This window comes from Anthonomus grandis, chromosome 4, assembly GCF_022605725.1.
Source record: "Anthonomus grandis grandis chromosome 4, icAntGran1.3, whole genome shotgun sequence".
Taxonomy (NCBI): domain Eukaryota; kingdom Metazoa; phylum Arthropoda; class Insecta; order Coleoptera; family Curculionidae; genus Anthonomus; species Anthonomus grandis.
Genome location: NC_065549.1, coordinates 19,415,862 through 19,430,592, shown reverse-complemented (window position 1 = coordinate 19,430,592; position 14,731 = coordinate 19,415,862). Strand labels below are relative to the sequence as shown.

General features: G+C 31.1%; 1 protein-coding gene across 9 annotated transcripts in view; it reads left to right on the top strand.

The window, feature by feature from the left end:
* The window catches only part of LOC126735107 (protein daughterless), a 104,487-nt gene that overhangs the window by 65,593 nt on the left and 24,163 nt on the right, over nucleotides 1-14,731 (top strand). For all 9 annotated transcript variants that reach the window (XM_050439025.1, XM_050439029.1, XM_050439026.1 and 6 more), the window contains one exon: nucleotides 13,715-14,029. In XM_050439025.1, coding sequence (XP_050294982.1) covers nucleotides 13,715-14,029 — 315 coding nt within the window. The remainder of the gene's footprint in view (nucleotides 1-13,714; nucleotides 14,030-14,731) is intronic.

The window sequence follows — 14,731 nt, the reverse complement described above, 5'->3', positions numbered from 1 at the left end:
AAGCAAATTACGGAGTCCAATCTTTATTGCCCATTTCTAATAAAACTTCTATACGTTAATGTATCGATATAAATTCTATAAATATCAAATAGCTAACCGCTTGCTATCTCTACACGCGTTCCTCTTTCCATATAATGAATATGGTTTTATAAAATTATAGACCGCATTGGTAACCTCAGTTGGTTTTTACTTTTTAATGCATTTTTTTGTAATATTAATAATACAATATACAGTTTTTTTTCTTTTAAGACAGCACCTGTCCGTGAATTTTTGCATAATATGTAAATCCGCAAAAAATAGCTGATACGGCGACAATAATTATTGTAGTTTGTTTTTTTTCTTCGAATCTCTCCCGCTGAGACTTTACCAATATCGTTTCGTCGTCTTTCGGAGAATATTCTAAAATTAGAAAATATTTTTATAAGTCATTTTATGAGATGGTTCAGTTGTTTTCTTATGGCGTAAAAACGAGATGATTTTTATATTAAGTATGAGTCAGGCTGGAAAACCATTACTTTTTCCAGAGCTTTTTTAGAATTTAAATAAAACCTACTTATTCTTTTTACTTTTAAGTCGGTCATCCCTATTATATAAAATTTAACTCGTCAACCTATAATGATTATCCACTGATCGACAAGTTTCTTTTAGTTTTATTGAATTTTTCTATAATTGAACCTTGCGGTTATAAATATTATATTTATTTTTTTGGTTAGTGATAGCTAACACGTCACTCAATAAGTCCCGGACCAAACCAGTAAAAATAAGTTTGTTTTTAAATTCCTCTTTTTAAAATAGGCTTGAATGTTAGCAATCAATCTCTTGGTTGGTGCCAAATCTAGTCCCTGGAACATTCTTTAAATAACAGCTAGTAGTCACTGGAGATCAGATCTGGAGAATACGCTGAATGTGCTAATAATAAAAAAATATTAATGGAAGCTCTTTTATAAAATAGTTTTATTTTATTAGGAATAATCTTTTTTGTTTTTTTTTATGGTAACGTTTAAATATTTGCCCTTACACTAATTGAAAACTCAACTGGTTACATCGGCCCGAAACCAGTTAAGTATTGTTCTTGCTTTATTGGTTTGGCTCTAACCAGCAACAATTGGAATTTTTCTATCCGCTTGCGATAACTTAACAAAGTTGTTTAATAGCAAAGATTTTAAGGTTTATCAATCTTCAAGTATTAAAATTGGCACATTACTAACTAAGAGAGAAAAAAATACTTTTGTTGTTTCTGTTATAATGTTTTTTATTATAGATTTTAATTTAATAACTATCTCAGTAATAATTTTTAAGCACCGTAACCCTTAGCAATTATTTTCCTATCAACTTGAATGCGATAACGATTTATCTCAGCAGTTATTTATGCGGTTCATTGCCTTAACCAGTGAAAAAAGTTTTTTGAAGTGTTGATCAGCCCCTAAATATTTTAAAATATAAATGGAAACTATTTATATTAGCCTTAACTTTTCAAGATATACTGGTTGGTAAGCAGTATAAAAAGGTTTTATTGAGTAAATATATCGGTATTCAGTAATTTTCAATGTTCGTAGACCCGTAACTAGCCCGTATAAACGATTCTGAGCAGTGCTTTTTTCAGCGGTTTGATACTCTGGATAATCTTTCTTATTTAGCTACATTTGTTCAAACTGTATGCGAAGCTTTTGATATGATGATGGAGTTGCAAAATTGAAAATGCAACGTTTTCATAGTAATCTTATGAAATGTTTAGAATTTTATTTGACCAATGAGCGCCAATTTATTTTTTATGGTCGCCCTAAGTTATGTTGCTGGAAGTGATACTGATCGGGAAATTAAAGTTACACAACATTTTACCATTTTTTCTATTTCAACTATATTTCATTTACGTGAAGTTTTTCCGCATCGTGGGCAATCGTGATGACTACTTGTTTTGGTATCTATTTGAGAGATTCGATAACTGGTACTTAATAGTTCTTAACTTCCAAAAATGGAAAAAAGCATACTAGGACCACCTTATCCATCCTTTCCAAAAATGAAAAAAATAGTCTTACAAATTTAATTTAATCACACAATACAGTTAAAAGTAATTAAAATTTCGCAAAACCTTTAATATCCAGCCACAGTCACTTAAAATATACAGGGTTTCCCATTAATAATTGTAAATATTTTAATAGCAGCTTCCTCTCATAAAAATAATGATGTTAGGTTAAATTTTCCTAGTCCGAAAATGAAATGCAACCAAGATGATAAACACAGGGTGATAAACATTAAGTTTTTTTTTTTGAATTTTGTCTATAACTTTAGCAGTTTGTTTTTAACTAAATTTGGCATTTAGAAGTTTTTTTAATATGCCAAATCTAATTTTATTACGTTTTTTTAATTATCTCATAGAGGGAGCCCACAGCCACATTTTAGTGGTTTTTTGAACTCCATAGCTTTTTTACGCCCTGTATAATTTTATTTTTTATTTTAAATATGCATTCTGCAAGCATTTTTGCTTACAAATGTATACCTTAAAAATGTCTCTAAGATTACTCTTTTTCTAGATATTTACATTTAAAGATTTTAAAGACATCCATGAAAACCATATTTTAAACTATTTAAATTGCTATATTACATTTTAAATGATTGATAAATAAAAATATAAAACCTAAATAATTACTTAAAAATAAAAATTATCAATATTTGCCAGTAAATGTTCCACATGGCCTCCATTTGTCTCAAGATATTTTAAAATTCTTTTATTAAAAGAACGCAGAATCTTAAAAAATAATTGCTCATTTCGAAATGACTCAGCAGCGACTTGAATTTTTTCTAATAATTGTTTCCTTGTGTTTATTTGATTTTCAATGTAAACAATGGATTCCATGTTTCCCCATACGCAAAAATCCAATGGGTTGAAATCAGGCTATGTGCGGGTCAAGGTCTTTGACTTCCACGTCCTATCCAGTTGAAATTAGCATTAAGATATTCTCTCACGGGTCTAGCAAAATGCGCAGGAGCGCCATCTTGCATAAAAATCATATCTTAGCGCAGATTTAAAGGCAAATTTTTTAAATAATCAGTTTTGTTTCTAAAAAGTTTAAATATAATTCACCGTTTTTGGAGGTAACTCGTAAGGTTCTAAAAAAAATTGTCTATAACACCACACCAAATATTAACTTTAAATTCGTGTTAAGTGTCTTTCAGTAATGAGGTTTGGATTTGCAATATCCCAGGAGTGTTTGTTTCTAAAATTAAAAATTCCCCGTCGGGTAAAAGTCGCTTCATCCGTAAACATAATTTTATTAATAAATAGGGAATCTTGATTTTGTTGTTCCTGGATATAGCGAGCGAAATCTAATCTCGCTGGAAGATCTGTCTCCAAAAGATTTTGTACTGGCGTAAAAAGGTATGGATAAAGACGCTCACTATGAAAAATTATTAAGACTGAGGACTTACTAATTCCAGTTCTTGCCGTCATACCCCTTACACTTATTTCTGGATCTTCAGCAACCTGGACTAACACTTCTTCTTCTTGATCCACATTACGTCTATTTGGACGCCCAACTTTGGCCTGAATGAACCCGTTTCCCCAAGTCTCTGGTAAACGTTTTTAAAGAGTTTAAAATCTGGATGCCTCCTATTTGGATACAATTGCGCATAACGTCGACAAGCTCTTCAAGCTACTTCGATACACAAGATACTCTATAGAGAAGTCAACATTCAAAGTTAAATGAATGTAGATAACGTATATTAGAGAAAAAGGCAACAACATCGCAACGCCGCTCGATCGCATTGTTGATTCCACTGACACAAGTAATCTTTACCAGTGACATCGTCAAAAACTATTTACCTGATTAATATTTAGTATTAATAGATTATGCTTTAAATTATAAACAATATACTTGCTTGTAATTATGTATTATATATATTTACATTATGTATTGTATATATTTACTTGTAAAAAGATCGGCTTAAATCACCTTTTTCCCATGGCAATTGCAAGTTTTTACTATTGTAATAGTTCACAAAAACACTGAAATAACTCAACCTTTTTCAACCAAAAACTAAAGAAAAAACACAGAACATCACAAATACCGAATTTAAATACAAAGTCGTTTGTCAAGATGACATGTCGCCAGATGACATCAGCTTTTACCTGCGATGTTGCCATTTCAAATTTTTTAGAAGCTGTTTTAGGAATAAGAATGTTTATAACTTTTTTTTCTTTGAAGATGTTATTTTTGCGCTTAGAATAACATATATCTATTTCTATTTTTTATTTTTAATCCAAAATCTAACATCAATAAATTAAATTAACATTCATATGTATATGTATTGATATATAGTTGAAAATTTCCTCTTTTGGAAATGTGTGTAAACTTGACAACAGAGAATCGATGAATATGTTTGTAAACAAAACAAGGGGTGTTTTGTTGCCCAACATGTGCCCTTGTGCACATGTTGAACTCAAACAAAGTTGTTTTTTACTAATTCTAGCCTTTCAATGTTCTAAGGGTAAAGTTAGTGATGTATAATTTTTATCAGCTATTGTTGTTGCACTGTTATGAATTCGGTTTATTACAAAAGTAATTATTTAGAATCTGATTATTTTTGCGGTCAATACGTGGATGTTAATAATTCCCCTTGTTTTCAGTCAATCAGTTCTGTTCAGTTGTTTATTCCAAAAGAATATGCAAGTAGAGATATAGCAAAGGCATTTATTGCTATAAAAGCGTTTTTTGAGTCAATTTTCGTCAATCAATCAAGTCAATCAATTTTAAACGGGAAGCATGTCTTATTTTTTTTGATTACTGAATGGTTAATTCTTGTTTTTTTCTTGCAATCGTAGAAACTTGTAAGGTTCTTCTTTTGTCGTATTTTCTGGTTTTTGTAATAATTGAGTTCTTATTTCGTCACCACATACTCCTTTTTCTATTTTTACTTTTTACATTTCTGAATACCAAACTCTATTTCTACGTTTGTTGTTACTTCTTCTATAATTTTAACTAGAGCTTTCATCTGTGTCATTGTTGGAGGGTACACTTAATGTCATCCATGTGCAACATATGATTGGGTTTGTTTGTTTTTTGACCTGTTACATAGGATTTAGGCATAAACAAAACTGAAATATACCTGGTTTAATTGTATAGGTTCTGTTTCTAAATGTTCGGCGCTTGTAATAATAAATGTATGGTTGTCTTTCAAGATTTCATTATAATTTAGAGAAAATTGCATAGTACAGGATGCACTTAAATACTATAAATATGCAACTATTTTGTGAGGCAGAAATGTGGAACTAAAGTTCTTTTTTTATCTATGTAAACTTGTAAATTTCTTTGCAGTTTCTCGGCTTGGTTCATGATAACGCTGTTAATAATTAGCTATTCTTTACAGCCTTCACTGTTTTTCGGGCAATCTTTTTGTACTTTTGACCGATGTTATATTTTATATAAGTTTGTAGGCATGTGATACATGCATTGATCGACAATTTGCTGGTTTCTTTTGAGATAAGGTTATCAAATCCTTCCGTAAGAAATGTGGACATGGGATTTGGATGTTCTGTCATTTATTTTTGCGGTTAAGTGGTATTGTAAACTCTTATAATATTTGGTCCTTTCCTCGGCTTTTATAATAATTATTATTATTATTATTTCTATGGTTCAAATTTCTATATATTTAATTTTATATTTATTTATACCGTTTATACACAACATATAATTAAAATATTTCTTTAAGGTTAATCCACAAAACACAAGAAATATCTAACGGACATATACAATGAATTATGCATAATATGTATATTTTTGTTAAGTTCCGAACACTTCATACATAGGCATATTTATTGCTTATACGTGCCTCAAAATCCATTAAGGGGAAATGCTCTTGCAGAGTTTATTTTCGTATTGGTTTTAAATATCCGGTATATTTTTCTTTTAAATGTACGATAGTGTCATAAAGAGTATGAAAAATATTACTTATTCGTTATTAAAGAAATTGGCCCCTCTTTATAAAAGCATTCCGGGAGCGGGACTCATAAAAATCCTTAACAAAGAGCAATAAAATGGACCGTGTAACTAACAAAACACACACAGGCTCAAAACGGTCGTAAAATATCTTTTTATTTCACTGTTTTGTTTCAAGTTTAATTATAAATTGCCTTTTGGTAGTAAAACTATAACATGAGTCTAATGGCACTAAACATTTTTATGTATATAGGCGTTTACCTACGCTTATAATTTTATCAATTTATCTGTATTAATTTAACAACAAACTCGATTTTAACAGTTTTGTTCAAAAGCCTTTTAAAAAAATCATCTATTGTAACTATAAAAATCCGTGTATGTTTTTCTAAGCTAACCTACTGAACATATGTCTTCTCGATAATCCTGTGGCGCCATGAGGGCACAGTCATTTATTTTGACACCATTACATTTCATCACTCATTTATTCCGTGACTCAGACATATTGAAGAAATTATCATATAGTTTGTTTAAATTTAACTGACAGAATTGGGATCAAAATTAAGTCTAAATATAGCAATTCAAAAAAAAAAAATTGCCAAGATGAAATAATATGCTCGTAACCATATTTCTTATGTAGACTAAAACGCCTTTTTTACATAGAAAAATCATATGCAAAGTATCGATCATTTACCATCAGATCGTCAAAGACGTACTATATTTATCTACTCGCTTTAAGAGAGTTTATATTTGAATATCGAGCCTCACTAACTATGACTGTGAGATTCGAATTCCATTTTCGGAAGTATTATTCAGTACCGTTATGACTAATAGTAGGAATGAAAGAGATCGTAAACGATTTGCATTATAACAATAAATCATTTTTAAGATTGCCTACCTTTCTTTCTCAGGCAAGAAGTCGAGGTACTGTGAACATTTTAATAAAGAAGCTTTCAGAACCATAATGCTTTAACCTGAATTTTGTGGGTTTATTCAACTGTGACCACAAAATGTTTTTATTGCAATTTTTGTTACTACAAATACAAAGTTTTAGCCTAAAAATATTCAAAAGGACATTATGATGAACCTTAATACCAGGTCTCGCAGTTTTGGAGATACCAAGAATTCATTTTTATAAAATCATTATCTTTATAAGAATTTATTAAATTAATAATTCATCTTAAAATTAACTTTTTAATGGCTATAGGCTTGAGACTAACAAATTTGTTTGTACTGTTTTTATGTTTGCATTCGGTTACATACGGGGGGTTTCCAAAAAGTTTCTTGACCCTTAAACCGGTGATTGTCATGAAGAATCCCGACTTTTTTACAGTTTTCGAAGCGCTTTCGTTTGATAGAACTTGATTTTTCAGTTTATATAGCGTTCTACAATATCCATTCGCATAAATCGCAGTTTGGCAAAGCGATCGTCGTACATGGCTGAAGAAAAACGAAAAATCCAACTGTTCCTAAGAGCTTTCCAGCTATTTACTGAATTTTCAGCTTTTTCTGAGCTTTTTTTTCTGGGTTTTTCAAACCATAAAACACTCTCACCGTGAATCTGATTTAGATTTACCTTTTTGCAGTTAAGAAGGAGATAATCGTATGTAACCCACAATTGCACATGTTTGTCATTGTCGAGCTCGTATTATTGAAAGAATTCTTTTCGACCACCAATATTAGTTCTGCTCTTATCAGATTAGTAAACCCTAAACTAAAATGTTGAGTGCGAGCCGCTAAACTAAAGAAACAATTTTTGAACACCTATCGTATAATTCTAATAAAAGGATAGCTTTTAGATAGTTAAAATGTATTTTTTTAAACCTTAAACCACTTGGATTTTGGATAGAAATAGATTGACCCCTTTAGAGGGGCTTTAAATGTCAATATGACTTTATTAAATTTAAAGACATTTTTATATCAGGCCTACATAAGTTTTAAATTTTCACACATACTCACCATAATCATTTGGCAATCTATCTCTTGCTGTATCTTTGAAGAAAAGCGTGGAAAAATGAAGGTATAGATTCGGATTCTTTATTAATGTCACTACATCAAAAAAATGTTTACACGCGTCAAATAGGATAAAGTTAGTAGTATACATAACTAAAATCTAAAATGCTTAAACTAAATAAAATGTACTTACTAAATTAAAATCAAGTTTAAAATTCATAAAGGTTTAAAGACTTAGAATAAATTTATTAATAAAACCTCTTTAAGTCTTGTTTTAAAATTATTTAGAGGCCCTTGTCTAATATACTTTTGGAGCCTTAAAAAATGTATTCCCATAAAAGCTACTCTACTCTGGAATACTCTGACACCTCCGCAGCCTATAAAATTGAAGCAACCATATTCTCTCTGTCTGATGTCATGGTCATAGATTTTGCCATGTTGCTGTAGATCGCTAATTTTTTTAAAATATAAACCAATCACTTGAGTACATAATATACAGAATAAAAGGTTAGATTGTTTTGCCGAGCAAGGCCTGTCTACAGTCACACAATAGGAGAGCAGCTTGTTATACAGTGATTTGTATGGCTGCAACAACCCTGTAGCGGAACTATCTAACTCGATATACATAGAAATAGACAAGAAAAAAGATTTTTCTCGCATAGAAAGAAGAAAATTTCTTTCTATGCGCGATTAGCACTCTCTAACCTTTTCTCTATGTCATTCGGAATCATTCGGCTTTAAATTCTTATATTACCCAATTTACAAACATTAGCCTGTTTTTATAGCTAATGGGATTTTCCACCAGCCAACAATGTCACTTAAAGAAATGTCATTCGACATTACCGATCTTTTAGGTTTATGTTTGCTTTGTTATTGTTTCTGTTTTTATCCGATGTCCATGTTTTACTAAGGGAAAAGGTTTCTTACAGTTTTATTATTGGCTTAAAGTAGAGTTTCTTACAAAGATTTTTAATAATATGACGATTTTTTTGATAGATTCTAATTTCTTAGATTTTGTTTTTGGGAAAGGATTGAATTAAAAATAGAAAAAGACGATTATATATACAGGGTGTTTCAGAACTATGGGATCAAACTTCTAGGGGTTGTTCAGTGCAACAGTAGAATCCATTTGAGTATAGGAACCCATGTCCGGAAATGTGTCACTACGCCACTACGGCCCTAAGACGCGTTTAAATTTAGAAAAAATATTAATTACCTAAATAGGATCTGATGCATTTATTTTTACCTTTTGTATATGATACCAATACACCGATTTAAACGCCGCACATGATTTTGGCGGACTACACTAAAAATTTGATCCTCGTTTTAAATGACGGCGCTTCATCATGCTAAAACGACATTTGCTGTCTAACGTTTAGTGGAACATTTTTAAGGAGTTCTGGGAGAACTTCCTCCAAGAAACGCAGATAAATAGGTCCTGTTAACCGTTCCGGTAGAAGGTATGGCCCAATTAAATAATCATCAACAATGCCTGCCCATACCTTGACAGACCAACGATTCTGATGTTTTCTTGGAAAAATTGCATAAGGATTTTCTTCGTCCCAAACATGGCTATTCCTACTATTAAAAATACCGTCTCTTGTAAAAGAGGCTTCATCGGTCCGCAAAACATATCGTAAAAAATTTGGTTGTGCTCCAGAAGCCATCGACAAAATTGAACTCTAGGATGATAATCGGCTGCAGTCATACCTTGAACGTTCTGGAAGTGGTAAGGATGGAGTTGTTGCTCGTGTAGTACCCGCCAGACAGAAGCGTTACTCGTATTCATATTCTTAGCGACGCACGTGTGATATTTGATGGTTCATCGGCAACTCGCTGAAGCACCTCTTCTTCAAATTCGACCGTTCTTACGGTTCGAGCAACACCAGTATCATGCATCTTGGTCTTAAACATGCCTGACTCAGGCGAGCCGCCGATAAACTTTTTGTATCCAGGATGCTGTCGTTCGGGATAACGTTCACGATGCTGCTCGTGCATTGCAGTTTGTTGCTTCGTATGCCAAATGCATATCCGCCAATTCTTGATTGGTAAAGTTTTCCATTAGCAATAAATGTTTAAAAATTGTAAGCTATAATTTTTTAAACATGACATTGAGAATTGACATTGATAAGCGTTGATTTTAAACAATTGTTGTTATGGTATCATGTACAAAAGGTAAAGAAGTGTTTCTGTGTTAATTTTTACTTTAATTCAGTTATTTTTGATAGGGTCTCATACATTTTTGGTAAGCAATCATAGTCCAGTTTGGGACCCAAAAATCTAAAGATAGAATTTTTGAGAAAAAAAAATTAACAAATGCGCCTGTAATAATTGTTGTGAAAAATAAAGAGGCAAACTTGGAAATTAAATATTGAAATATCTTAATAATTTAAGAAAACTTGTGGTGTTGAACAGAAAGTTTTTCAATCGAATTTTTCGAAAACACCCTGTAATTTTTCTCAGAACATGGAGAGAATTTACAATTTGTATTTCTTCCAAGTAGTTTCCTGTCTTATTCCTTCCAGGCAGTTAAAATCATATTTTTATTTCTTACAAGCAGTTATAGCCATTTCTTATTCCTTCCAGGCAATTAAAATGATTTGCTATTCCTTTCAAGATATTTTCTTACTTGTATGACTTTTTTATTGCTGGGACCTTTTTCATGTTTTTCGGCCTTTGGAACCATAATTCGAAATATTCACCCATTATTCTCAGTGAGATAAGAACAACGAGAAAAATTAAAGTTTTAGTCAACGTCTCATAAGTTGTATACCAAAACGATATGTGGGGCTGAGATCAGTAATTATGGAGATAAATTTCATTTAAAATATATGAGGTATAAAATGAGAAAATAGTGATAATAAATATGAATGTACTATAGGTTGCTGATTCCTTTTTTTAAAACACGTATGCCATCCGTCACTTCCATTACCGGCCGGTGCTCTAACGATACTTTTGGCAAGGTTTTACAGGAATAATTACTGACAGTTGAGATTGAGTAGTGAGCACTAAAGAAACTATACTTAATAGAAAATGATGTATATACAATATACAAAATAAAAAATTATTAATTTTTCTCCTTATTGTGAAACCATTTCTTCTGCGTCGACTTCGACATGAAATATAATTCTGTGTAGTCTAAGTTGATACTAATAGTTAATACTAAAACAAATAGTTTTTCCCAATATTTTTAGATAGATCCTTATCTTGTTCAGTTTTGTATACATTAACGCCGCAATTACCTCATTAAATATTTAGCAAACCTGATAGTTAATGAAGTGCGTATTTTTTCAATATTTCCAATCACACATCCTCTTACTATTATCATTACAACTTTTAAATATTTATGAAAGTTTTGTGCTTCTTTTCTCTCTCCAATTTTCAACGGTTTCGATTTTATGGTCACTCCGAATTGGGTTAATATTTTTCTCGGCCAGCCTCGCTTGCATAGTTATTATCATTCATTTGTCAAATTCTATATGATAAATTGCTTATTGTGAAAAGATCCAATTATACTGCAGTTTAAAAAAAAAAACATTTAACTTAATTAGATTCTTAAACACGTGCTTAGTTTGTTTATTTTTCCTACATTTTCTCCAACATTGGAAATTGAATATGTCGAATATCTACGTTAAACATCAAACAACAATTTTTTTTAATTGATATTTTTATTTATTTTTGTTGCGTTTTAAGTGCCGAAATATTGTAAGTGACGTTTGACGTCAAACAAGATAACATTATCGCGCGGTTTATTCATGATTTGTCTAGATTGCCGATGTGCTTCAAACCTTTCTATTTCAATGTCGGAAGGAACTATATTCGGATTCTGGGAAAGATAAGGAAATAAACTCTATAAAAATGGCTCTGTTAAAGCAAAAGACGTCCGAAAACTCATTCTGCCACATTAGAATAAATTTATCCGTTTGGCAGATTTATTGTTCCCTAGAGGAACGAAAAGGAAGTCAGCATTTTTCAGACATATATTGTCCGTATCCATTTTACGTCTCTATTTCTGTTGAATCATGGATAATGGATACCGTTTTACATAATATCGAACCTTATATGTTGATCCTATGAATATATATTTTTTTTTGTTTTTACGAATAACTATTGTACATTATAAGGTAAAAAAGATTTCCTTACACCCTTTTTACGATTTTTTTTCAAGGAAAAAACATTCTTACCGTATTTATTTAACTCTTGGAAGAAAAGTTTTAATATATATATTAAAACTTTTCTTCTATATATTTATATAAATTCTATTTCTTTTATTTATATATATTGTCTAACTTTAGTTAGGTTAATATATTTCTTTTAGTATTTCCCATTAGGTAAATTACCCGAGTTATGTGCATGTTAGGTAATATCGTTGAGTGAATATTTGAGTATAATAAATATTCAATCAATCAACGGTAATATGATACAAGTTATGGTTTGATTATTAAGAACTTTGCCAACGTTTCAGCTTATATTGAACCATCTTCAAGATTCCAGAGGTTAGTTTTTCCTAAAGATATTCTTCATAAAACCATAGTTAAATCTAAAAGCAAGGAAAACTAGTGGTCAATGTTCACTGGGACTTTAATCCCTTTTCCTTTTGCCTCATATTTTTAGTCATATGATTTAATTTTATGGATACGTAAATAAATACAAACTTAACTGGTGAAAAATATCAAATTTACATTTTAACAAAATTTTCCTACTCTCTATGGGTTCTTCTATATTAGAAAGAATAGAAATGTGAACTTGCTTTGCAAATTCAAATAACAAATTCCTAATTCTAGTAATCACTGTAAAATCAGGGGAGAATCGAATACAATAATTGGAGTTTTACTATAGCTATTTACTTTTATCTATTTCTGTGTTTAATTTATTTTTCATCGTTTTTATTACTTCAAATCTCAATTCATCATTTATAATCAATCATCAATATCTATTGAGATTTGTCGATAATTTTTTTTTAATAATATACAATTTTATAAAACACTACGTTTTAATTTTATGTAATCATGGACAAATTATCATGTCCGTCCATATGATGCCAAAGAAAAATGGTGTCATAAACAAAAAAATTACACAGTCCATTTTTTATTACTATTGATGTTCCAGACCAATCTATTTATTATATCTAAACACGCAACTAGAGTCAATTTAAACTTAAAAAACGTTTGCAGTGCTCTGCAGTGATAAATACCATAAGCAATGCACTCAATCAAGCTATAGAATAAACCAATTTTAGATTTAGCTTTTTTAAATTTTTAATTTAACAAGATGTAATGAATTTTTCAGAATTGATAATAGCACGCGCCTTTTATCTTTTAAATATTAACCTAATTTTTCAAGACTTAAAGTAATAATATTTAAAGAATTAATTTCTTAACTTAAATCAACTTCTTTGGGTATGTTTCAATATATTATTCAATATAATTTTGTAGACTTTTGGAAATACTCTGGACTCGGAATTTTCTTACACATCATGGAACTATATAAATTATTGAAAATAAATAAATTATTGAAAATTCTATGCATTATCATGAGAAATACCCGTTGGTTTCATTATGTCCAATTTTTTAAACAAGTGTATTGCATTCTTATTAGAAGTCACCTTGAGTACATGTCAGCGGCTGAAATCAACACTATGCGATACCCATCTTGAGAATCGTACGAGTCCAAATAAAACTTGAATGTCAATCTACCTATATGCATGCAAAAGTAAATAAATGGCGAAGAATAATGAACTCAAAAAGCCTTTTTAGTTTGATACAACTAATAATAATTCTTACTTAATCTTTATTTTCAATTTTAAAATTATTTTCTTTTCCTTTTTCCAGTATGGCTCGGACGAGTTCACAGACAGTCCTCGGTACACATCCCCAGGTGCGACTTCGGGGTACTACCTGGCCGATGGGGCTGCCAACACAGTGGGCGTGGGAGACTGGCCTCCCGCTTACACGAATACATATCAGGCCTATGAGGCGTATGGTCTAATTCCAGAACCGGATTCAGGAAACCAGCAGGGACTGCCGCCCATGTCCTCGTTGCGGCCGAACGGAGCACCGGCGACAACTATAGCAGGTCCCGGGGGACCCCCTAGTGCTTTCGGAGGACCTAATGGACATCCAGATGCTGTAAAAGGATTAAATGCTGTAAGTTGACCATAAAATGAGATACCGTATAATATTGACATTCGTCAGTCTGATTCTGTGTTTCAGGGATTTTGTGGGAAAAAAACATTAAAATCAGTTGTATAGCCCTGAATAATTTTAAAAATGTAGTGGAGGGTGCATTAAAATATATTTTAAAATAACCATCTACGTAAAAGGGAATAAATGGGCAATCAATAGTTTAAAAAGGTAATTTATTGTGCATATAGTTTTTTTATAAAAAAAAATTGAGATTGACATGTCAAAAATAGATCAGAGCATATAAGCTAGAATGTATCCCTGGTTATCCCTTTTTTCTTCCAACTAACCAGGTTTATTAATGACTATTTGTCAATAATTTATTCGAATTGTCTGATTTAGAAGGTCCGGGCAGTATGTAAAGCTCAGGCAGTATCAAAGCAATATCTTAAAGCTCTTTCCTTCGGCACTAACAAACTTTTAGAAGAAATATTGTCATTTTTATCTATTCCTTCCTTCCTTCCGTACTGATCTTTATTTGAACAACAATCAAGTCCGAGCATTGGGGTGATAAAAGATCTATTTAGGTCACCTAGATAGAGTAATGCTTTAGAAGTTATTCTAATTACCATCTGTCCACAATTTCAAGTATAATATTGTGGTAATCACAATCATGACTTTCATAGAGAAGTCGTAAACACTGATATTTATTTATCAAGTTTATTT